The sequence below is a fragment of the Chlorocebus sabaeus genome, chromosome 11 (assembly GCF_047675955.1).
Source record: "Chlorocebus sabaeus isolate Y175 chromosome 11, mChlSab1.0.hap1, whole genome shotgun sequence".
NCBI lineage: Eukaryota > Metazoa > Chordata > Mammalia > Primates > Cercopithecidae > Chlorocebus > Chlorocebus sabaeus.
The window spans coordinates 53,459,541-53,482,984 of record NC_132914.1 but is presented as its reverse complement, the minus strand read 5'-3'; the positions used below and the strand labels follow the sequence as shown (position 1 = coordinate 53,482,984).

Here is a 23,444-nt window from a genome sequence, read left to right as displayed (position 1 = left end):
GAAGGATGTGTACCACTTACTTAGCAGATCCCAAAGGGGAAACACAAGTCATTTTATTCAGATGAGGCACTTTCAATGTATGTGTTTTGGGGTGTGTGTATGTGTGTGCGCAGGGGGAACAGTGAGGTGGTGCAGGATAATAAATACTGTAAGGGTGAAGGAACACTCCCCCAAGCTGGCAGGAGTGTGTGGCAGCAATGTACAGAGCCTCGGGAGTAGAGTCCAGGAATAGGGAGGTGGGTTCACGGCTGGCTTGGAGGCCAAGGGTGTCCCCTTTAGCTCAAGAAGCCAAAGAAATTGGTGGAGCGGGGGGGTGGGCCCATGAGCATGGGCATCTGGTTCTTGTGGGTGATCTTGATCTGGAAGGGAAGGGAGCACATTCAGAGGCAGGACCTGATGCTTTGGGGCTGTGACTTCAGAGATTTGGAGGGAAATCTGTGGGGTTTGGGGTAGGTTTCTAGGTTCCTAGAGAGGCCACAATAGGGAAACCAGGGGCTGAGAAATCAAGGTTTAGAATGAATGATGTACAGGGGAAGTTCAGGCATTGGAAGGGTGTAAAGAAGCTGTGGAATGGGGATTTGGGATCCATAGATCCCAAGGGTTTAGTTTTTGGCTGGGATCGTCAATACTCACTGTACAGGGCGTCTGCATCCAGGGTTCTCCATCAATTTGCATGGGAAGGGTTTTTGTGGTGCTATGGGAGACCAAGGAACGTTGGTGATTTCCTTACTAATTGAATACCAAAACTCTGCTTCTCAGGTTGACTTTGAGACCTTCTGTCACTAAGGGAGATCTGGTAAAGCTCCTCCCCACCATTCCCATGACTCTTCTGCTGCCCCAGCCCCACATCTTCCCTCAGGGACCCTGGTGGAGTCTTCCTTACTGGAAGGTGATCTCAGAGCACTTGGCCAGCCGACGTCCCGCATTCTTGAGCTTGGTATAGATTTGGCCCATCTCAATTGCACCTTCCAGCCCGACTACTTCCAGTCTCTTGTCACTTAGGTCTGGGGAGGAAGTAGGGAGTTAAGTTTTACACAAATAGGGTATCCCCATAGGGAGTCACACTTTCCCTTGGTCCTGCCCACTCAGCTCCGAAGGCTGCTCCTCTCACCTGGTACACAGGTTTTCAGGATATCAGGGTCGGTGATGACTTTAGCTGTAGCACCTAAGGCCTGGTTGATCCCATAGATATCCCCGTGGGGTTTCCTGGTATCACCCCAGAGGTTGGAGCCACCATGCATGCTAGGGATGTTTAGCACTGCGATGCCTTCTAGGGACAGGTTGCTCAGATCCAGCGGTTTCCCACATATCTGAGGGGAGGGGCACAGTCCCAGTTAGGGAGGGTACAGATCCTCACCTCATGGCATAATCATAGATGTGATCACTCCCTCCACCAGATGACAAACTGGGGGAGGCAGGATTTGGAGATATGCAAGGGATGAAAATTGGGACTAGTGTATCTTGAGGACTTGGAGAATTGGAGTAGGAGAGCTGGGAGGTCAAAGAAGTATAGGTTCAAGAATATGGGAAGTTCCTAAGGGTGCCATGGAGGGAGAAACTTGGCTATTAAGAAGCTGAAAAGGATGTAGGGTTGAATCTTATTACACACACCTCAACTGTCAAAGACTCCTCCAGCTTTTTGCATGTTGAGAAGATGGATTCAGATGTGGCAAATTCGAAGTACCATAGCTTGTTCTTCATTCTGTGTCAGCCCCAACACAAGGCCCAGTAGGGAGGGACAGGTTACACAGTGCTGGTGGGGGTGGTAAGTGACAGGGAAGGGCATCAACCTCCTAACTTTAGTCCCATGGGGAACAAGGGTAGCTTTGGTTGGGGGATCTCCTAGAGGTGCCACTGCTCTTCTAAGCAATCTGAGTCAAACTTGGTCACAACCTGGCTCCTGACACTGTATGCCCACACCCCCCTCTCTTTTCCCTCACCTGCTGTTGAACTTCTCAGGATATTTCTCTCGCATGATGTGGAATCGATGAGCGATAGAGGCATCCTGGAGAGTTCAGGACATGAAGGTCAGTACAGAGCTCGCTATCTCCCTCCCCATCTCCCCTCTCTCCCAAGTCCCCATGTTGCTCCCCATAGCATGTCCCAAGATCTTCTCTTGCAACTCACACCACTGTACTGCACTCCCGATTTCCCTGTGTCACAGGTCACTTAACCTCCCCTCTCCCTTTCTGCTCTCCTCCAGCCTCTGACTGCTTGGCCCCCACTTTCTTCCTTCTCCCCAAGCCCCATTCCACTGACCACACCAATGGAGAAGTAGTTATTGATGATTTGAAAGGGGACGGGGTCACTCTTTTCTTCAGTTTGTTGAGGTATCACCTCCACGGACCATCGATCCATATGTACCACTTTACTCGTCTCTAAATCCTTGAGGATCTTTGCCAGATTCTGTCCTTCATATCCTAGGAGTGGAGAAGATAGGTTAGCACTGAGCTCTGGGTCCCAGAGAGGCCTCTTCTCAGCTCCCAGCTCCACAAATTCCCAGGGGCCTTCTGCCCTGTTTCTGCAGAGCCTCCCAGCCCTAGCCAGTGACAGAGCAGAGTGCATGGTCACAGCTCCTAAGGACCTTTCCTCTATACTGTGTGGAGGGTGAATGTTTCCAATGTGTGTGGATATGCAAAGATGGCACCAACAGTCATCGGGAAGGTTGGAGAGAATAGCCAGGGGAATGCTGAAAAAGATGGGTGACAAATAGGGATAATCCTCTCACACTCGACCCCTGATGCTTTCACTCCCCATTCAGACAGACCACAGTATAAAGCAACCATGTGTAAACGGTGTTATACAGGCAGAGTGAATGGAATAAAAGGTTCGATAGTAAAGAATAGAGAGCCCCCAAATAGACTCAAGTATATATGGAAATTTAGTATGTGATGTCATTTCAAATAAATGGGGAAAAGATAGATTATTCAATAAATGGTGCTGGGGAAAGGGAGGAGCGGAATGAAAAACTACCTTCTGGGTTCTATGCTCGCTACCTGCACGACGTGACCATCCATACCCTAAACCTCCCAAAGTGCTGGGATTATAGGTTACCTGTGCCCAGCCAGAATTTGTACTAGAAGAAAACATTAGTAAATGTTTTTATAATCTTTGAATGGATACAACACTAGAAGCCCAAAAGAAAAAGATAGATAAATATAATTATGTTAAAATTTAAAACTAGACGGACATGGTAGTGCTCATAATCCCAGCTACATGGCAGGAGGATTGCTCGAACCCAGGAGTTCGAGACCAGCCTGGTCAACATAGTGAGACCCCATCTCAGAAAACAAACAAGGCCAGGCGCAGTGGCTCACTCCTGTAGCCCCAGCACTTTGGGAGGCTGAGGCAGGTGATCACTTGAGGCCAGGAGTTTGAGACCAGCCTGGACAACTTGGGAAAACCTCATCTCTACAAAAAATATAAAAATTAGCCAGGTGTTGGTGGCTCACGCCTGTAATCCCAGCACTTTGGGAGGCTGAGGCAGGCGGATCATGAGGTGAGGAGATCAAGACCATCCTGGCTAACATGATGAAATTTTATCTCTACTAAAAATACAAAAAATTAGCCGGGTATGATGGCAAGTGCCTGTAGTCCCAGCTACTCAGGAGGTTGAGGCAGGAGAATGGCGTGAACCCAGGAGGCAGAGCTTGCAGTGAGCCGAGATCGCGCCACTGCACTCCAGCCTGGGTGACAGACGAGACTTTGTCTCAAAAAAAAAAAAAAAAAAAAAATAACCAGATGTAGGCTGGGCACAATGACTCACGCCTGTAATCCCAGCATTTTGGGAGGCCGAGGCAGGCAGATCACGAGGTCAGGAGTTTCAGACCAGCCTGGCCAACATGGTGAAGGCTGGGTGCAATGACTCACGCCTGTAATCCCAGCATTTTGGGAGGCCGAGGCAGGCAGATCACGAGGTCAGGAGTTTCAGACCAGCCTGGCCAACATGGTGAAACCCCAACTCTACTAAAAATACAAAAAATTAGCAAGGCATGGTGGCAGACACCTGTAATCCCAGCTACTTGGGAGACTGAAGCAGGAGAATCACTTGAACCCCGGAGGCGGAGGTTGCAGTGAGCCGAGATCACGCCACTGCACTCCAGCCTAGGTGACAGAACAAGACTTCGTCTCAAAAAAAAAAAAAAAAAAAAAAAAAATTAGCCAGATGTAGGCTGGGCGTGATGACTTACGCCTGCAATCCCAGCATTTTGGGAGGCCGAGGCAGGCAGATCACGAGGTCAGGAGTTTCAGACCAGCCTAGCCAACATGGTGAAACCCCAACTCTACTAAAAATACAAAAAAATTAGCAAGGCGTGGTGGCAGACACCTGTAATCCCAGCTACTTGGGAGGCTGAGGCAGGAGAATCGCTTGAACCCAGGAGGCGGAGGTTGCAGTGAGCTGAGATCACGCCACTGCACTCCAGCCTTGGCAACAAGAGTGAAACTCTCTCAAAAAAAAAATTAGCCAGGTGTGGTGGCATGTGACTGTAGTCCTGGCTACTCTGAGGTGGGAGGATTGCATGAGCCTAGGAGTTTGAGGTTGTGGTGAGCTGTGATCTCACCACTGTACTCCAGCATGGGCAGCAGAGCAAGACTATCTCAAAACAAAGAAAAAAACAAAAAACAAAAAAGGAAAAATGGGCAAATAATACAAACAAGTCTATAATAGAAGAAAAAATACAAATGGCCAATATGCATAGGAAAGGTGCTCAGTATTACTAACAATTTCAAGAACCATAATTAAAACAATTAGCTAACTTTTGTTGCCTATCAGGTTGGCAAAGTATAAGGAGATTCAGAAAACCAAGTGCTAATGAGTTTATGAATAAATTAGCATTCTCATTTGCTGTTAGCTATGGCATGACTTGATAACTCATTTTTGGAAAGCATTTTGGCAATTTTTATCAAAATGTTATTGGATTTTATCAAAACATAATATTTGCTGGGTGCAATGGCTCACGCCTGTAATCCCAGCACTTTGGGAGGCCGAGGTGGGCAGATCACCTAAGGTCAGGAGTTCGAGATCAGCCTGGCCAACATGGTGAAACCCTGTCTCTACTAAAAATACAAAAATTAGCTGGGCATGGTGTTGGGCGCCTGTAATCCCAGCTACTCAGGAGGCTGAGGCAGGGAGAATCGCTTGAACCTGGGAGGCAGACATTGCAGTGAGCTGAGATTGCGCCACTGTACTCCAGCCTGGGTGACAGAGTGAGACTCCGTCTCAAAAAAAAAAAAAAAAAAGTTGTGTGTTTATGCATACGTGTATGTGTGTGCATGTGCGCATGCATGTAAAAACAGAAAAATGAGTGTAAATAGGAAACAGTGTTTATCTCTGAGGAGGTACATGGAATTTTGTGGGGAGTCTTTAAATCTTTATGGTGACAACATACTGATTATTTGTCAGTTTTTTTTTTTGAGATGGAGTCCAGCTCTGTTGCCCAGGCTGGAGTGCAGTGGCATGATTTCGGCTCACTGCAACCACCGCCTCTCTGGTTCAAGCTATGCTCCTGCTCAGCCTCCCAAGTAGCTGGGATTGCAGGCGTGTGCCACCACACCCGGCTAATTTTTTGTATTTTTAGTAGAGACGGGGTTTCACCATGTTAGCCAGGATGGTCTCCATCTCCTGACCTCGTGACCCGCCCACCTCGGCCTCTCAAAGTGCTGGGATTACAGGCGTGAGCCACCTCGCCCAGCCTATTTGTGTAATTTTTTTTTTTTTTTTCTGAGACGGGATCTTGCTCTCTTGCCCAAGCTGGAGTGCACTGGCTCACTGCAGCCTCAACCTGCCAGGCTCAAACTATCCTCCTGCCTCAGCCTCCTGAGTATCTGGAACCACAAGCTTGTGCCACCATGCCTGGCTAATTATTTTATTTTTCATAAATTTTTTTTTTTTTTTTTTTTTTTTTTTTTTTTTTTTGAGACGGAGTCTTGCTCTGTGCCCCAGGCTGGAGTGCAGTGGCGCGATCTCGGCTCACTGCAAGCTCCGCCTCCCGGGTTTACGCCATTCTCCTGCCTCAGCCTCCCGAGTAGCTGGGACTACAGGCGCCTGCCACCACGCCCGGCTAATTTTTTCTTGTATTTTTAGTAGAGACGGGGTTTCACTGTGTTAGCCAGGATGGTCTCGATCTCCTGACCTCGTGATCCGCCCGTCTCGGCCTCCCAAAGTGCTGGGATTACAGGCTTAAGCCACCGCGCCCGGCCTATTTTTCATAAAGATGAGGTCTCACTATGGAGCCCAGGATGGTCTGAAACTCCTGGGCTCAAGTGATCCTCCAGCCTTGGCCTCCCAAAGTGCTGGGATTACAGGTGTGAGCCACCATGTATGGCTATTTGAATAGTTTTTTAAAAAGAAAATACCGTTGTTTTGTTTTTTTCCCAAGATGGAGTCTAGGTTTGTCACCCAGGCTGGAGTGCAACGGTATGATCTCAGCTCATTGCAACCTCCGTGTTTCTCCTGCCTCAGCCTCCTGAGTAGCTGGGATTACAGGTGCCTGCCACCACACCCAGCTAATTTTTGTATTTTTAGTAGAGATGACGTTTCACCATCTTGGCCAGGCTGGTCTTGAAGTCCTGACCTCATGATCCACCCACTTTGGCCTCCCAAAGTGCTGGGATTACAGGCATGAGCCACCACGTCTGGCATGAACATCTTACTATTAATAGTTATTTTCAGGCCGGACGCGGTGGCTCACGCCTGTAATCCCAGCACTTTGGGAGGCCGAGGCGGGTGAATCATGAGGTCAGGATTTCAAGACCAGCCTGGCCAAGATAGTGAAACGTCATCTCTACTAAAAATACAAAAAAATTAGCCAGGCATGGCGGCTGGCGCCTGTAGTCCCAGTTACTCGGGAGGCTGAGGCAGGAGAATGGTGTGAACCCGGGAGGCGGAGCTTGCAGTGAGCCGAGATTGCACCACTGCACTCCAGCCTGGGCAACAGAGCGAGACTCTGCCTCAAAAAAAAAAAAAAAAAAAAAATATATATATATATATATATATTTATTTATTTATTTTTGGCTGGGTGTGGTGGCTCACACTTGTAATCTCAGGACTTTGGGAGGCCGAAGCAGGAGGATCACCTGAGGTCAAAGTTTGAGATCAGCCTGACCAACATGGTGAAACCTCATCTCTACTGAAAATACAAAAAATTGGCCGGGCGCGGTGGCTCAAGCCTGTAATCCCAGCACTTTGGGAGGCCGAGACGGGCGGATCACGAGGTCAAGAGATCGAGACCATCCTGGCTAACACGGTGAAACCCCGTCTCTACTAAAAAATACAAAAATCTAGCCGGGCGTGGTGGCGGCGCCTGTAGTCCCAGCTACTCGGGAGGCTGAGGCAGGAGAATGGCATGAACCCGGGAGGCGGAGCTTGCAGTGAGCTGAGATCCAGCCACTGCACTCCAGCCTGGGCTACAGAGCGAGACTCCGTCTCAAAAAAAAAAAAAAAAAAAAAAAAAAGAAAATACAAAAAATTAGCCAGGTATGGTGGCGCATGCCTTTAGTCCCAGCTACTGGGGAGGCTGAGGCACAAGAATCACTTGAACCGGGAGGTAGAGGTTGCAGTGAGCCAAGATTGTGCTATTGCACTCCAGCCTGGGCAACAAGAGTGGAACTCTGTCTCAAAAAAATAAATAAAATAAAATAAAAATGTTCATATTCTCCGAGTCAGCAGTTCTACTTCTAGAAATCTCTCCTATAGAAATGTTCATATCTGTGTGCAGAGATAGATGTATGAGTGTTCACTGCACCATGGTTTGTAAGATTAAAAAACTGAATGCTACCCTAATGTCCACCAATAGGGAACTGTTTATAAATGATTACACATTCACACAATGGAACACTATTCAGTCCTAAAATGGATGAAGCAAACCTGACTGTATAGAAATATAATGATAACCAATATGAACTGTTAAGTTAGAAAAAGAAGAAAAACATCTATAAAATGATCTCATTGTTTAAATATATGTTAGTTTGTGTCTAGGAAGTAAAACATGGAGGAACAGCCCCCAAAACTGTAGGGCATAGATTATAGGGAGCTTTCACTTTCTTGGCACATATATATGAAATGTTTGAGCTATTTTTTTTACCACCAGTGTGTATTATAATTGTAGTCAGGGGAAAAAAAGGTTTTAAAAATGTCTCCATAGGCCAGGCGCAGTGGCTCACACCTGTAATCCCAGCACTTTGGGAGGCTGTGGGAGGCTAAGGCAGGCGGTTCACTTGAGGTCAGGAGTTCGAGACCAGCATGGGCAACACAGTAAAACCTGTCTCTACTAAAAATACAAAAATTAGCAGGCGTGTTGGCACAGGCTTGTAATCCCAGCTACCTGGGAGGCTGAGACATGAGAATCGTTTGAACCAGGGAGGCCAAGGTTGCAATGAGCCAAGATTGTGCCACTGCACTCCAGCCTGGGCAACAGAGGTAGACTCTGTCTAAAAACAAACAAACAAACAAACAAACAAAAAAATGAGGATTTTCAGATGGGAGATCATACTGGATTATCTGGGTGGTACCAGCATAATCACAGGGGTCCTTATAAGTGAAAGAGGAAGGCAGGAGAAAAGAGTTGTAAAAGGAGATGTGACCATGGAAGCAGGGGTTGGAGTGATAAGACCACTCACTGGTTGGAAGGGGGACCTTGAGCCGAGGAATGCAGATAGCTCTAGAGCCTCTAGAAAAGAACTCAGCTCTGCTAACACCTTGATTTTAGCCTAGTGAGACCCATTTTGGACTTCTCTCATCCAGAACTGTAAGATAATAAATTTGTGTTGCTTTAAGCCACTGTTTGTGGTAATTGGTGACAGCAGCAATGGGACACTAATGCAGACTCCTTTAATAACTCCTCTTCCTCTGCTCAACTGTTAAATAGGATGTTTACTAGGATCTTGCTGTCCTTGTTCACCTTCTCTTACTTCTTTGCCTGGGTAATCGCAGCTACTCTCAGAATGTCAATTACCACCTAGGCGCAGAGGACTCTTAAACATGTATCTCCTAAAATATTTGACTTCTCTCCTAAATTCCTGATACGTATTTCTAACCACCCACCATAACATCTCCACCTGCCCCAAACTGAATTTTTCTTCCTTAAACTGATCTTTCTCCTGTATTCCCTATCTTAATAAATCCACCCCGAGGCTGGGTGTGGTGGCTTATGCATATAATCCCCGCACTTTGAGAGCCAGAGGCAGGTGGATCACCTGAGGTCAGAAGTTTGAGACCAGCCTGGCCAGCATGGTGAAATCTCATCTCCACTTAAAATACAAAAATTAGCTGGATGTGGTGGTGGACGCCTGTAATCCCAACTACTCAGGAGGCTGAGGCAGGAGAATCGTCGGAACCTGGGAGGTGGAGGTTGCAGTGAGCTGAGATTGTGCCACTGCACTCCAGTCTAGGCAAGAGAGCAAGACTCTGTCTCAAAATAAATAAATAAATAAATGAATAAATGAATAAATAAATGCCACCCCCATCTGCTGAGTCCACAAACCTAGGAAATGTCCTAGACTTGTCTCTACCTCCTCCTCCACAACCTGTCAGTTATCCAGAGCTGTGGCTTCTACCTCAATAACTCCACTGCTGCTGCTTTGGCTTCTGTGTTCATCATCTCTTGTCTGGACTACTGCAAAACAGGTAATTTCCTATTCTGTCTCCTTCCTACAATCCATCTTCCACAGAGCTCCCATAGTGATACTGTTTTCAATCCCCTCTCTTCAAACCTCATGATTTTTTCAGTGTCAACATGTTTTCCTTTTTATTTTTAAATTTAAAGTCTCACACTGCTGCCCAGGCTGGAGTGCAGTGGTGCAATCATGGCTCACTACAGCCTTGATCTTTTCAGCTGAAGCAATCCTCCCGCCTCAACCTCAGCTGGGACTATAGGCATGCACCACCATGCCTGGCTATTTATTTGTGTGTTTGCTTATTTTTAGAGACGGGTTCTCACTGTGTCACTCAGGATTGAGTGCAGTGGCACAATCATAGCTCATTGCAGCCTGAAACTCCTGGGCTCAAGGAATCCTCCAGTCTCTACCTCCTGAGTTGTTGGGACTACAGGCATGTGCCACCATGCCCAGTTAATTTTTTAAAAAATATTTTGTAGAGACTTGGTTTCACTTTGTTGTCCAGGCTGGTCTCCAGCTCCTGGCTTAAAGTGATCTTCTGATCTCAGCCTCCCAAAGTGTTGGGATTACAGGAAGGAACCACCGTGCCCAGCCCAACATACATTTTCATTAGTGCTATATTTATGTCCTTATTGTCCTGATTCAAGTTGAGTTACCAGAAAACTGCAATGTTTTCTGCTAACTTGTTTGCTTGGTTATGCTAACTTGATTCTTATTTGCAGAATACAGGGAAGACATAAAATATGTAATTTCAAAATGTCTAATATTATAAATGAAAAAGTCAGATGTTGAGGATCTGAAAATTGGTCAAAGAATTGGTTATATGTCTACATATAAAACTTAAATTAAAATAAGCACTCAGAGATATTTCTTCCTAATTTTTCTTTTAGTTACATCTTTTACTTGACATCGAGTTCCCTCTGACTGCTGCTTGTTTGATTGGGTTAAAAAAAAAAAGAAAAGAAAAAAAAGAGTTCGCCCATAGTGCAAGGATTGCACACTCAAATACCTGAGTGGCATGAATGGTAAAGTGGGTTGGGCGTGGTGGCTCATGCCTGTAACGCCAACACTTCGGGAGGCCTAGGTGGGCGGATCACTTGAGGTCAGGAGTTTGAGACCAGCCTGGCCAACACGGTGAAACCTTGTCTCTACTAAAAATACAAAAATTAGCTGGGCATGATGGTGTACACCTGTAATCCCAGCTACTCGGGAGGCTGAGACAGGAGAATCACTTGAACCTGGGAGGCAGAGGTTGCAGTGAGCTGAGGTGGCACCACTGCACTCCAGCCTGGGCAACAGAGCGAGACTCCATCTCAAGGAAAAAAAAAGGAAAAAAGAAAGGTAAAGTGATTAAGGGACTAGCAGGGAGTCAACGGGATTGTGACAAACTGAAGAATATATGTCCCACTTAGAAATAATCAAGTACAAAGAAATCGAAAACACTGCAAGGCAACCAATACAAAACAACACAAAACAATTACTGTGGGCTATCAGCTTGCAATCTCTGGCAGGATAAAATTAAAAACTCCCCGGCACAGTATTCATAACCCTCTATAGTCTGGACTCTGCTCAACTAGTCTTCCCTCTCCACGTTTTCCACCTTGCACCCTATGTCCCAATCATGATGAATGACTTATAGTTCCCCCAATGCACCACCATGTTGTTTGGTGGCTCCTCTGGCCTTACACTACTTCCTCCATCTAGAATGCCTTCCGCTGCCCTTAGCAGATCTCTATTCCATAAGATCTCCAGCAAGATCTTAGAGCTGGACTCTGAACCCAATAACCTCAACTCCAAGATTCCTCAAACACAATCTGCCCTACACTGACCTCTTTATCTACCAATGCTATCCCTCAAACTCTTTCTGTTTGAAAGGCACAAGAGATTAGAAACGGGAGAGCAGTTAGGAGACTATTGCAATACTCGGAAAAAAGTCATAGTGAATTAATTAATGACTACCTGGTTAATTGTTTGAATGAGTGAATGAGACATGACCAAGCTCCCTGCTAGCTCCATCAGTCAGCATCTGGCTTAGCTGATACAACCTTCCTTATTCTCACATTGTTCCCCACCCCCATATTCCTTGATTCTCTGAGCCATAAGAGTTAGTTGGGAGAAACATAAAAATATTTACAGGAAAGGGGACTATCACTCTTGACCCTTCTAGGTTCAGATTGTGGTCCCTGCTTCTTCCAAAGCTGTCTTCTTTTTGGACATTCCACTTTTGTAACCACCTGTCTGTGCCCCTCTTCTTCCCCAATCCTCTTTCTATACCAGATGCCTAGTTGCTTCTCTAAGTGCCTTTCCCATCCTACACAACTCCCCACATCCTACAGCAAAACAATTTCTAACCACTTACCTCCTCCCCATCTTAGGCATCGAGCCAGATCATTTCCAGTACCCAGGGGCAACACAGCAACAGGAGGCAAAACCGGCAAGTTAGCTTTGTCTGCGGAGGCAGGTGAAGAGAAGGATGGAGTGAGTTAGCTGTGCAAGACTACGACTCCAATCTCTTCCTAGAGCCCCTCCCTGCACTGACCAATGGTCTCTAGAATCCAGCCTACTGTGCCATCTCCACCACACACCAAAATCCGGCCATCAGGAACATCCTTGAACAATCGGAGCCTGAGACAAAGGGGAGAGAGAAGATGAAGAAGGATAACAGGACTGAAGTTACCCAACTCCTGGGCAGGCACATTGCTTCTTGTCTCTCATTCCTTAGGACCCTCCTCCTTTTTGTCAAAAGACTTGAGTTTCTATGAAGGTCAGAGAAAAGAACAATGGGGAAAGTTATAGCCACTCCTCAGTGGTTAGGGAAAAATTGGTATCTTCATTCTTGGAGAGCAGTACAGAGATGGGCCAGAGAGCTCGGAGGATGGGATACCCAGTGATCCTAGGGAAGGAAACATTCCGAATTCTGGCCTCTTGGGGATCTCTAGCCCTCTTCTCCCAACTGCGCTCTTTCCTTCACTCTCCTAACATATACAGATACACAGACCAACGAAAACACTGTGATACAGCCCCTAACCTGTGCTCACCCTATCTCAGGACCATCCTTCAGGAGGTTGAACACCTGTCGAGGGTTTAATATATACTGGAACTTCCAGAGCACCCTGTGTGTGGGAAAAAGAAAAGCTCATGGCAGGCGCGGGGGTAGGGGGTGATCTTTTGAACCTCACCCTCTTGATGTGTTCCTCAAGGTATGCCCCTCCAGACACACACATCCCCTTCCACCTTCCAAGTGCTGCAGGCAGGCCCTCCCTCTCATCTTAGAAGGTCCAATATATCTCTCCTCACCTCTGCCCCTGCTTCCCGCCACTCTTAGGATTGACAAAGACAAGAAGTGGGTGAGTGTTAGGAACAGGGTCAATCTGCATTGGGCGAAGAAAGTAAGGATAAAGAAAGCAGGATTTTGTCAGAGTTAAGGTGGGCCCTGGAGACAGGGGCAGAGGGCTGGCATTCCACCAAGATATTTTCCCCCTCCCTCCTGTTTCCCTCCCCTTCCCTCCCCCACCATGGTGGAGTTTCTGGAGAGTGAGCATCAACCGCCCCCCACCAGGCACTCCCACTTCATTCCCACGCATGAGGGATCCAGTGAAAAATCGGCCCCCATCATGAAGCCCCAGACTCTTAGCCCTGTACCCGCAGAGCCTCAGAGGTGCTCAAATTTAAATCATCCATGGTCTTCTGGCTTGTTTTGCTATTTTTACGATCCGGTCCAGAGGCCTGGGAGGGGAAGAAAGCAAAGGGAAGGAAAACTGTATTGTGCACGAATCCCTAAATAGAGGGGTCTGACTTGAATCCTAAAAGTATGAGCTCTCTATTCTAAATACCACTCAGTGAGTGTGGGAAATCGGGGAGGCACTCCTGTCCCTTCCCCACTGCGGCGGAGGGGCTCACCAGGACACTAGGATAGATGGAAGATGGAGGCAGGATGTGATCTCGGAGCAGCCCACAGTCACACTCATGGCCCACCGCTTGCAGGCAGTCATCGTGGATCTGAAAGACGAGGTGGGCACAGAGAGATCACGAAGGGAACCCTGTCTCCTCTCAACCTGGCAGTCTGGGCTGGAAAGAGCCCCTGGGGCAACTGTGGCTGTAAGGGAGGTGTGGCTGGGAGGCCCCTGGAGAGGGCAGCTCTGCGGGGCCCTAAGACGCAGCCAGGAGGGATGGCTCCCAAACTGACCTCTAGGTGGCACCATACACAATGCAGCCCGGTTAGACTGTGGTAGATCCGGATCTTTTTCTGACAGCGGTCGCAGCGCCCGGACTCACAGCCTCCTCGCACCCACACATGTGATTGGACCTTGGGGAGAAAGGCAGTCCCTTGTCTGGGAGGGTCTGAGCAGGACCTAGGGGAGGGAGGAGCTGAGGGCAGCAATGGGCCAAGGGCCAGGGCCAGGATGGAGGTGATGTTGGGAGCAGGGGCTTGAGGTCACTCACACCAATGTCCTTCCGAGACTTGGCATAGGTGCTGACTTCACAAGGCAGGGCTTTCATGGCACACTGGTCGTGAACAGTGTACTTACAGACTGAGGGAGAAGGAAGAAGTTGGGAGGCTTAGCTGAGCCCCTCCCCCTATTTCCTTCTTACCTGGGGGTGAGGCAGGATCAGATAGGTGATCCCTTGCTTCAGGGTGTACCAGAATAAAAGTTTGGGGTGAAGTGCCCGCTTCCAAAATCCATGCCTTTTCCTTACTCTTCCTCCTAAAAGATCAGCTGCTACCCCATGCCTGCCCCACACCACCCATATGCCAGGCAGGAACTGAGCTGGATGATGCTTGGGAGGCTCAGGTCTAACAGCAATAGTAATCATACTAGATTTTTTTTTATTGCATGTTATAGTATGTGCATGCACCATCTGAAGCACTTTTCTTGCACCAACTTTTTTAATGCTTACAATTACCTCATTTTCAGTTGAGGAAACTAAGGCTTAAAGAAGTGATGTGGCTTTCCCAAGGTCACATAACTAGTCAGTGGCAGAGCCCAGGATTCAAACCTAGGTCTTTCTAAGTTCAGACAGCCAAGCTTCCACAGATAGCTGCGCTGACCCTCTTCCCCTACCTCCCAGGTCCCATTACTCACGGTTACAGCTCAGCCCCTGTTTGCCAAGACCAATGCTTGACTCGCACAGATTGCAGTAAACTGGCCTGGGGAACCTCTTAGGCCTCCACATGTGCTGTCCATCATCCTTCAGAGTCTAGGAAGGCACAGTAGATGCTAGGGAGTGTCAAAGACCTTACAGGACCAATCCTGGCAAGCATAACCCAAGGCTGTCTTACTCATCCTCCAAAGTCTCTCCACTCACCATCTCCAGACCCAGCAGCACTAGCAGTGGCACAGTGGTGGCCCCAGCCCGGACCCACTCAGCTTGAGAGACAGAGCCACTACCATCATAGTCAATCTCTTTCATCATCTCCTGAAGGATCTGAGCACAGAGTGGAAAGGGACTTTCAGTGTGAGTGGGTCTTCAGACCCAACACCTCTCCACTGCCTCTTAGGATACCCAGCCCAGTCATCTTAGCCAAGGGAACCAGGTTGCCTGTCAGAGATGAGGTAAGGCAGATGCAGGACTCATCAGGGAAGAAGATACAAGAAGGGACAAGAAGGAAGAGCTGCCTTACCGGCCTCAGCTCAGACACATCCCAATCCAGGTATTCAGCCACTCGCATCATTTGTAGGATAATTTTGTCCACTTCCTGGAGCAAAAAAGGCAAGAGTCACAGTCATATCCCCCTTACTACCACCATCCAAATTCTTTTCCAGAAATCAGTGTTCCGGGGTTCTACCCCAGATTCACACCTCTCATTCTCAGGTACGTCTGCCAAGTAAATAAATGTGTTTGTATGCTTGTAAGGGAGACCCAATTCATGTCTCCAGCATTCTCTTTGAAGGGTCAAGAGCTTGGGATTTACTTTCAAATTTAGTCCTACAGGACTCAACCTCTCCCCCCATCCTCTTCTGTTTCTTAAGACCCTGGAAGAGTAGGGGCAGGAGGGTGCAGACAAATGAACACATATTCCCTTGCCCAGCATACAGGGTCCCCAACTCACTGAGCTGTCCAGGATCCCATTTCTGTCCGTGTCGTACAGCTTGAAGGTGACTGTGGGGTGTTTTAGGGGGGCCAGGGTCAGTTTGTGAGAGATACTCAAAGAATTCATACCAGAATATGAGGGAAACAAAGAGACAGGGAGAGAGCTTTTGGATGAGAAGCCTAGAGCCTGGGATGGGACTAAGAAAGAGACAAAAAGGAAGGGAAAACAAGCATGGAATCCCCCTCAGTGAATGGTCAGGGGAGACAATACACAATCCATATCCCAAGGACATCCTAGGCTGCCTCCCCCATGGGAATGTACAAAACATGGGTACTGAGGTGACTATGGTGAAGGGTATTAGGTATAAATAGTCTGGAAGAACAGAGGAAATGGGCTCATTCTCTGGCCCCACCTTTGTCTAGACCTGTCAGCCTTTAGGAATCCTGAAGGAAAAAGGGAAAGGAGGCTGGGAAACACCTCTCTCTCCCTTCACTGCCCCACCACCTCACTCCAGAAGGGCAACTCACATTCTAACTTGTCTTCTGGCCGACCACCCTCCAGAAGGGAAAAGTAGCAGGAAACATCATTGAGACACACCACATCTGGTTACAAAAAAGCAGATCAGAAGTCAGGGCTCCCTCCACTTTGGCTCATGTTTTATCCTTTGTCTGTTCCACCTCTTCCTTTTAAAAAAAAAAAAAATTTACTAATTTTTTTAAGAGACAGGGTCTCGCTCTGTCACTGAGGCTGGAGTGCAGTGGCATGATTACTGCTCACTGCACTTTGAACTCCTGGCCTCAAGCAATCCTCCCACCTCAGCCTCCCAAAGTGCTAGGACTACAGGTGTGAGCCACTGCCCTCAGCTTACCTCTCCCCTTTACCTTTCCTCCCCTTAGCTCCTAGACCAGCCTGACTATTCTCCACCAATTTCCCCCAACCTGCACAACATGTGACTCAAGTCAATTCTCATCCCCAAATCCGTAAGTTTGATTTTTCTTCCAGAGGCTCAGCCCAGTCCTACCTGCTTGACCATACCTTTTGTCACATTTGCCTCATTCTCATTTAAGCAGTGATCAGTCTTAAAGGATTGAAACAGTGCCAGGCTTAGGTGTCTGGGAACATTATCCACTTCCAGATAGATTTTCAGGAATTGCTGGAATCCCTCGTACCCAATGGCCTATAATGAGAGTGAGCATTATCCCAGGGAGTCTGCAAGGTCGGAGCTGGGGCTGAAGAATTGGGAGTAGTGGGGACAGGGATAATAAGTGCAGAGCTGAGAAGCATCTGGGGCAGGAGTATGGTTTCTTTGATTAAGTCCTGAGTTAATAGAATCTCCTGTTTTGTCCTAAAGCAATAGTCGGAGTGACAATGGACACTAGGGTATCTCTAGAGGGGATAGCGAGGGACAGGTCCAGAATAATTCCTGGAAATTGGGGATCAAAAACAAAGATGGGAAGAGTTGATCAAGGAGAGGATTTCCCCGCTGCCACTCACATCTCCTTGGACATATTTAGCCATCTCACCATCCTCGAAGAGCTTTAGGACATCACTGACCTTTTTGGTGGAGTCTAGGGTGTGGAGAGAGTAAGAGAACAGCATTATTAGTCCAGCTGAGTTCTCCTGCCAGAGAAATCCAGCAGGAAAAAAGAGTCAAATAACATGAAGAAATTCCAAGAAGAAACAAAGAAATACAGAGGAAAAAATATTTCAGATCCTCCAAAACAGTACCACTCTTTACTCCTCTTCTCTGAGAAATGGAGCAAGCAGTCCAGGTACAGTGAAGATGGGTAGAGAGCCGAGACCTTGTGCATCTCCCCATCTCCCGCTCCTCCCGTTCCCAGTCATGGGCACATCTAAGCAGCACACTGCTCAAAGCCATTGAGGAAGCTGGAGGGCAGGAGGTGTAATGAGGGGTAGGAGGGATTCTCTGGGGCAGGGTCTCCAGAACTGAAGGCCTGACAGGAAGACTCACATTCCATGTATTTTTGCAGCTGGGCAAAATCATTGGGGCTTATTAGGCCCCTCTCCTTGGCCATCTGTCTGTTTTTCTCAAGGATAGCCAGAAAGGCAGCTTCGTAGTAGTACTTCCGTTGCTTGGACCTCTTCAGAGGGTAGGCCTGGGGAAAGGTGACAGACTGTACAGTGGGAAGAGCCAGCTGTCTGGGTGTCTTTTCTTCTGTCTGTTTCGTTCTGTCTCTACTCCCACTATTATTTTTGTTCTTTCCTTCTCTCCTAGTCCCTCCCTAAATATCTTCCTTTCCCTGTGTCCCTCTTCCCTGTGCCTCTATCCTCCCTGACAGTGTCTGTCCTCTGTCTCTGTTTCCAGTCTGACTCATCTCTGTCTCTCCATTTCTGGATCCTTCTCCCTCTCCCCCAATCTATCTTGATTCATCTGACTACCCTCACCATCCCAACCGCACCCGGCTTTCTCAGTCTATATATGTTTCTGTGGGTGTGTCCCTTGTCCGTTTCTGCGTTTCCTCCCGCCATCGTCAATCTCTGCAGAGTCTCCCCAGCCTGCGCTCTCTCCCGTCTCGGGTCCTCGGCAGTTCCTGCCCTCTGGGTGACTCTTACTGCGTTAGCGCGTCTTCCTGGCCATGACCCCATTTTGTTCCGCCTCTGGCCCGGGACCCCAGCTCCGCTCAGCCACCCACTCCCCGAGCCACCCACGCCCCGCAACGACCTCTAGCGCTTCTGACGCGCGACATAGAACCAGCTCTGGCAAGGTCCCTAGACCTGGCCCCGCCTGGACTGCGTTCCGCGGAGCTCCACTAGGGAAGGATGGGGACCTAGGCGCGGGGTAGGGAAGAGGCAGGGGAAGAGACTCTGGGTATCCACAGAGTCTCTTCCTCAGAAGAGGGTTCTGGGATACTGACATCCTAGAGAAAGGGCTCACCCATCTGGCAGTTTTCAATGACTATAGTCCAACTTCTGCTGCCAACAGATCTAGTGTTTCCCAGTCCCGGGATGGTGGAGCCGAGTGCTAGTGTCTCGGCTACTGGGAACTTCCTTCCACTCCGCTAGGTCAGCAGTGCTTAGGGAGCCCTAAGTTTTGGCTACTGGACCCAGGGACCAAGGTGCAGTGAGTGACTTGCCTTGATTCAATAATGATAATAATATATCTTACGTGAATATAACACAGCACGGTTTTGGAACAGAACTAGGATCGGTCATATTTGGGTCCCATTCTTAGCTCTGATACCACTGTGTGACTTGGAGAAGTTATATCTGTAAAATGGGGAGAATGAGAACCCATTTTTCACAGTTGTGTGGCTTAAGTAAAGCAATATATGAAAAGTGGCTTGCATAATGCCTGACATTTAGAAGGCTTACAAGAAATGCTAGTTATTATTGTATTAACAATTAGAATCAAATCCTGAGACATAGGAAACTATTAGCATAACCATTCTACAGATGAGGAAACTGGAGCTCAGAGAAGCTTGGATTTCCTAAGGCAGTTGATAGATGGAAAATCCAAGGCTCCAGCCCAAGGCCATGTGGTAGTGCCTCTGCTTGTTACTCTGCCCTCCACTTGTTCCACTATCTCCTCACAGCGGGCCCTCTGGTGTCACTGCACTCCTTTCTGTTCGTCAGGCATGCCAAGCTCTCCCCTGCTCAGAGCGATGAGACTTACTGTTCTGTCTGCGGGACACCCTTCCCAGTTTGTAGTGGGTGCTCAATAGTGGTTGTACAAGTGATTGTGTAAAGCTGGGGATTCATAATTTGGGGCTATTAATCCAAATATGGTTACATGGGAATGGGATGCCAGAGTGTCCACCTGACAGTCAGAGGGAAGGAGATAATTTGTGGTACATAGAATAGGTGCTAAATAAATATTTGTTAAATGAATGAATGAATGATCCTGAAAAGCACTCATTGATTACCCCATCAAACACCCTGATCTCCACCCACTAATTTAGGGCTTGTTGGGTTAGGGAAGCAGTTTGGGTGTTCAAGAACAGCCCAGCCCCTTTCCTTTCTGATGGTGCAAGAACCTTCTCTGCAGCCTCTACCCTTGGGACATCTCTGCTGCCTACTTTTATGCAGCACACCATTCCTGTTCCAGCAGCTCTCTGGGAACACTCAGAAGAAGGTTCTGGGATACTGACATCCTAGAGAAAGGACTCTACCCATCTGGCACTTTTCAATGACTGTAGTCCAACTTCTGCTGCCAACAGATCTAATGAATACTAATAGTCTTATGGCTAATGGGGCCTCTATAGCTTAATTGGCCTCTCTGATTACCTCTGGGAATTCTAAGATGACTCCAAAGTTCTAGGAAATGGAATCTGAGGGAGAAAGTGACAGGGAGGGAGCAAACAAGTTACAGTGCATAGGAGAGAGGACAGGCTTCTTCTCTGCCTGTCGTTTTACAATGATCTAACTCTTTCTTGCTCCTTTCTAGCTCCACAGGTCTTAAACCTGGAGAAGTAGTATAGAGTAGAAGTTAAGAGAATGGACTTGCAAATTGGACAGGCAAGGATCAGAATCCTAGCTCTTTGAGAGGTCATTTCATCTCCCTGAGCCTCAGTTTTCTCATCAGTAAAGTGGGCACCTACAGAAATCAGTCACAATGTGGGCATTAAATAAGATGATATATGCAATGTACTTAGCAAACAGCATGGCACAGAATAGGAACTCAATGATCATCAGCTATTATCATTCTTACACAAGGGTAGTACCTAGAGAAACATTTCTGGAGATTAGGAAAAACAATGTCTTTGAACCAGGAAGGCATAAATTTCAGGGACTTCCAGCATCAGTGAAGCCCAGTTGTACATCTTACCCCTTGTTATTAATATATCTGTCAGGTGCAAACATGTAGTATCAGGATCGTGAACTTTGCCTCTGGGAGGATGATGAGGTAGCTAGAACTAGACTCTCAGCGTTCAAGGACACCCCTGGGCTGGAATCTTCGACATGAGTGCTCCTGGGATCTTTTCAGTGGTTCTCTTGACCTCTCTTACTGAAAATTTAGCTATCCCTGGAGCTGAAGGGCAGCAAACTGTGGGATCCTGGGGACTTAAAGACCTGGAACAAGTCCATTTTTTTCCTCCAGGTCCATCCCAACCCTGAGGCTATAACCTGGGCTAGTCTAGGCAAATGCCAGGGCTGGGAGGGTGGGGTCTGCTGCCAGCCTGCCAGCTATTTGTGACTCACCCTTCCCTTCCCTCCTCTGGTTTCCCTGCCCGCCCCTACCCACTTGGGGTGAGAAAGGAAGAAGTTGACTTGGAGGCAGAGAATCTTAGAACATCCACAGAGCTGAGAGTCACCAACCCTTGTATTTTACAGAGGAGGAAATTAAGGCATAGAGAGAGAATTACTCTCTTAAGGGCACAGACTCTAGACACCCATCCTTAGTACATTCCACTAAATCTTAGAGCTCATGGGTCTCTGGATCTAATTTTAAACATCAAATACTAAAATTTTAACCAAGAGATAAATATTATTTCCAAAGCCTGTGTTAATATTTAAAGTTTCCTTTTTTCACTTAAGCATTCATTGCTCACATTCCAAGTCCTTTAAGTCGACCATTACTCAGGAAATAGCTATGTCCCCAGAATATTGAGGCTGCCCCAGGGGGCAGGAGCTCCGAATTTGAGGGCCCAAGATTGATTACCTGGACTTCTGAATTCCTTAATCATATCATAGACTGTATCCTCCTCCTCTCCTGGACCCCTGCTGCTAGTAGGTAGCCCCCAAGAGGGAATGATTTGCTTGAAGCCTCAAAACTTATTAAGCCTCCACAAACACTGAAGACTGCAGTGCTGCCTGGCTGAGGGGGTTGTGTGTGTGTGTGCGTGTGTGTGTGTGTGTGTGTGTGTGTAGAGGGTGTCATTGCGTAGTACAGGAGGAAGTTACGATACTGGCATGGTTGGGGGATGTGGGCTTGTCTGTGCTGAGGCTGAAGAGATGCCCAATAATATATTTGCCTTTCTTCCTCAGGAAGGCTTATTTCTCCTATCTAAAGGTGAAAAGTGAGATTCAGACTCAGGTATTTTCAGAAACTTCCCAGTGACAGGTGGGGAGAGGATGGGGGTGGGAAGTTGGGGACCTGGAGGCCAAACAGGAACCCTTCTCCACCCGTGCGGCACTGTGGAGGTTCCGAAAAGGACTTCCCTCAGAGTCGGGTCCCAGGAACCAGGCTTCACCATCCCTCCGAATGAGCTGGAGGGATGGAGGGAAGGCCTGGGAGATGTTACCCCCGGGGTTCTGGCCCAGACCTCCCGCTGCACCCCCGCGTCCCAGCGCAGACCCTTCTCGATACCCGCTCCAGCTGTCACGCTTCCTCCTTCCCGACCCAGCACCACGAACGCAGCCCGTGGGTCCTGGCCTTCCCTACCCCTGTCCTGTTCCAATGGGGGAGGGCGGGGCGCTGGGGGGCTCGCGGGGTCTCTACCTTGCTTGGGAGGGCTCGCGGTCGCAGCTGAAGCGCCGGCGCTGGAGCTGGAGCCCGAGCTGGGCTGGAGGGGACGGGCCAGGCAGACGCGGCCGCAGCGGGGCCGCCCCGCTCCTGACGACACAGCTGCCCGCCCCCCACCCCAGCCTGCCCGCCGCGCCCGCGCCCGGCGCCCCCAACTCTGGGAACTTCGAAGTTGGAGAGGCCCGTTTGTAGGTTTCCAGTTCACCATAACCTGCTCCACCCTCCCTTGAATATGTCCCGGCTTTGGACACATTTTCTCCATTTGCTGCGCTCCTCATCTTCTTCCCGCGCCGGCGGCAGCTCTGCTTCTATTTTCTCTTTCTAATCACTCACAGCCTCTCCCTTCACCCCAAACCTGGGAGGCCAAGATACCGGGCGGGCCGCTAGCAGAACAGCTCGGCGGTTGGGCACCCAACCGACTAGTCTCACTCTCTTCTGATTGCTGCCATCCTGAACTTCCCTGTCCAACTCCCTTCCATCCACCGCTGACTTCACACTCAGGAGATCCCACGGGGGCAAGGCCAGAGTCCCAGACTCCACAACCTGACCAAACACCTCCCTCTCGTCCCGGGCTCCACTCTGCTTGAGACAATCTGCCCACCTTCTCCACGTTCCTCTCCTCCCTTTTAGACTTATTTTCTCCAGTCTAAGAACACCTCCTGTCAAGACTCATGTCCTCTCCTTAATTCTAGGGTGGAGGTTTGCACTCTGGTCTGTATCCACCCTTTCTCCACACCCTCATCCTCCTACTTTACCTGCTGGCCTTGGCAGGTAGCACAGAAGGCCTTGGCCAAAAGTAGGGAGTCAAAGGTCCTTTCAGCTTCTCCTGCCTGGAGTCTCTTCTAGAGTCATTAAGGCTCTTGGGGTCGCATGGCTGGTGGTGAAGGTGGTACAGCAAAGGAGAGAGATGGAGGCCTAGGGACTTACTGGCAGGAACTGGAGACCCAGGCATCCTGCTTACTGGCCCCGCCCTAACCCCTGTCTAACTCCCTCCTACCTTTCATTGAAAATGGGGCAGAGTAACAAAGCCTTAAGTTCCTGGAATCTCTTTCTTACACCTGGGGGTGGGAAGAAGGGGGAGGGGAGACCTCTGACTAGAAGGGTATATGCATGCTTGGGTATTGTGGATGCATACATACACACACCTAATATATACATATTTTTGGTGGGAGTTGGAGAGGAAAGGGAATTAATACATGAGGCCCTCTAGTGGAAACAGGGGTATCTAAGCAGTTCTTGATTGTTTCAAGGCAGGCTTGTTGGAACAGACACCTCCACATTTGCCAGAAATATAGCTGCTGAGTAATAGGGTTTGGGAGTATTGTTGTTGTATCTAAACTGGAGATTTCGGGCATAGGTTGAAGAGGGTCT

General features: G+C 48.4%; 1 protein-coding gene across 4 annotated transcripts; it reads right to left on the bottom strand.

Moving 5' to 3' along the window:
* Nucleotides 1-20: 20 nt before the first annotated feature.
* DGKA (diacylglycerol kinase alpha) lies at nt 21-23,011 on the bottom strand. 4 transcript variants are annotated; one of them, XM_008003588.3, is made up of 25 exons: nt 22,050-22,155; nt 18,777-18,877; nt 17,622-17,766; nt 17,144-17,217; nt 16,685-16,826; nt 16,177-16,251; nt 15,668-15,717; nt 15,239-15,313; nt 14,923-15,042; nt 14,700-14,814; nt 14,059-14,147; nt 13,802-13,921; nt 13,516-13,614; nt 13,258-13,341; nt 12,913-12,986; nt 12,654-12,728; nt 12,155-12,240; nt 11,975-12,064; nt 2,260-2,420; nt 1,941-2,005; nt 1,612-1,702; nt 1,112-1,310; nt 884-1,004; nt 634-694; nt 21-359 (listed from the first exon to the last, which is right to left on the bottom strand). In XM_008003588.3, the coding sequence occupies exons 3-25, from the start codon at nt 17,683-17,685 to the stop codon at nt 276-278; spliced, it is 2,214 nt and encodes a 737-aa protein (XP_008001779.1). In that variant the 5' UTR covers nt 17,686-17,766; nt 18,777-18,877; nt 22,050-22,155; the 3' UTR covers nt 21-275. The 4 variants fall into 4 exon arrangements, with proteins under 4 accessions (XP_008001779.1, XP_008001777.1, XP_037852895.1 ...); XM_008003586.3 differs by lacking the exons at nt 18,777-18,877; nt 22,050-22,155 and adding an exon at nt 22,829-23,011; XM_037996967.2 differs by lacking the exons at nt 18,777-18,877; nt 22,050-22,155 and adding an exon at nt 22,829-22,937 and having other exon boundaries at nt 12,913-12,935.
* Nucleotides 23,012-23,444: the final 433 nt, after the last annotated feature.

What these genes read in the sequence shown, in the direction of transcription:
- DGKA (XM_008003586.3), bottom strand. Translation starts at nt 17,685, where the DNA reads ATGGCCAAGGAGAGGGGCCTAATAAGCCCCAATGATTTTGCCCAGCTG. An exon ending in CTAAATATGTCCAAGGAGAT is followed by an intron (nt 16,827 to 17,143) that starts GTGAGTGGCAGC and finishes CTCTCATTATAG; the next exon opens with GCCATTGGGTACGAGGGATT. An exon ending in ATGCCTAAGATGGGGAGGAG is followed by an intron (nt 2,421 to 11,974) that starts GTAAGTGGTTAG and finishes CTCCACTCCTAG; the next exon opens with GATATGAAGGACAGAATCTG.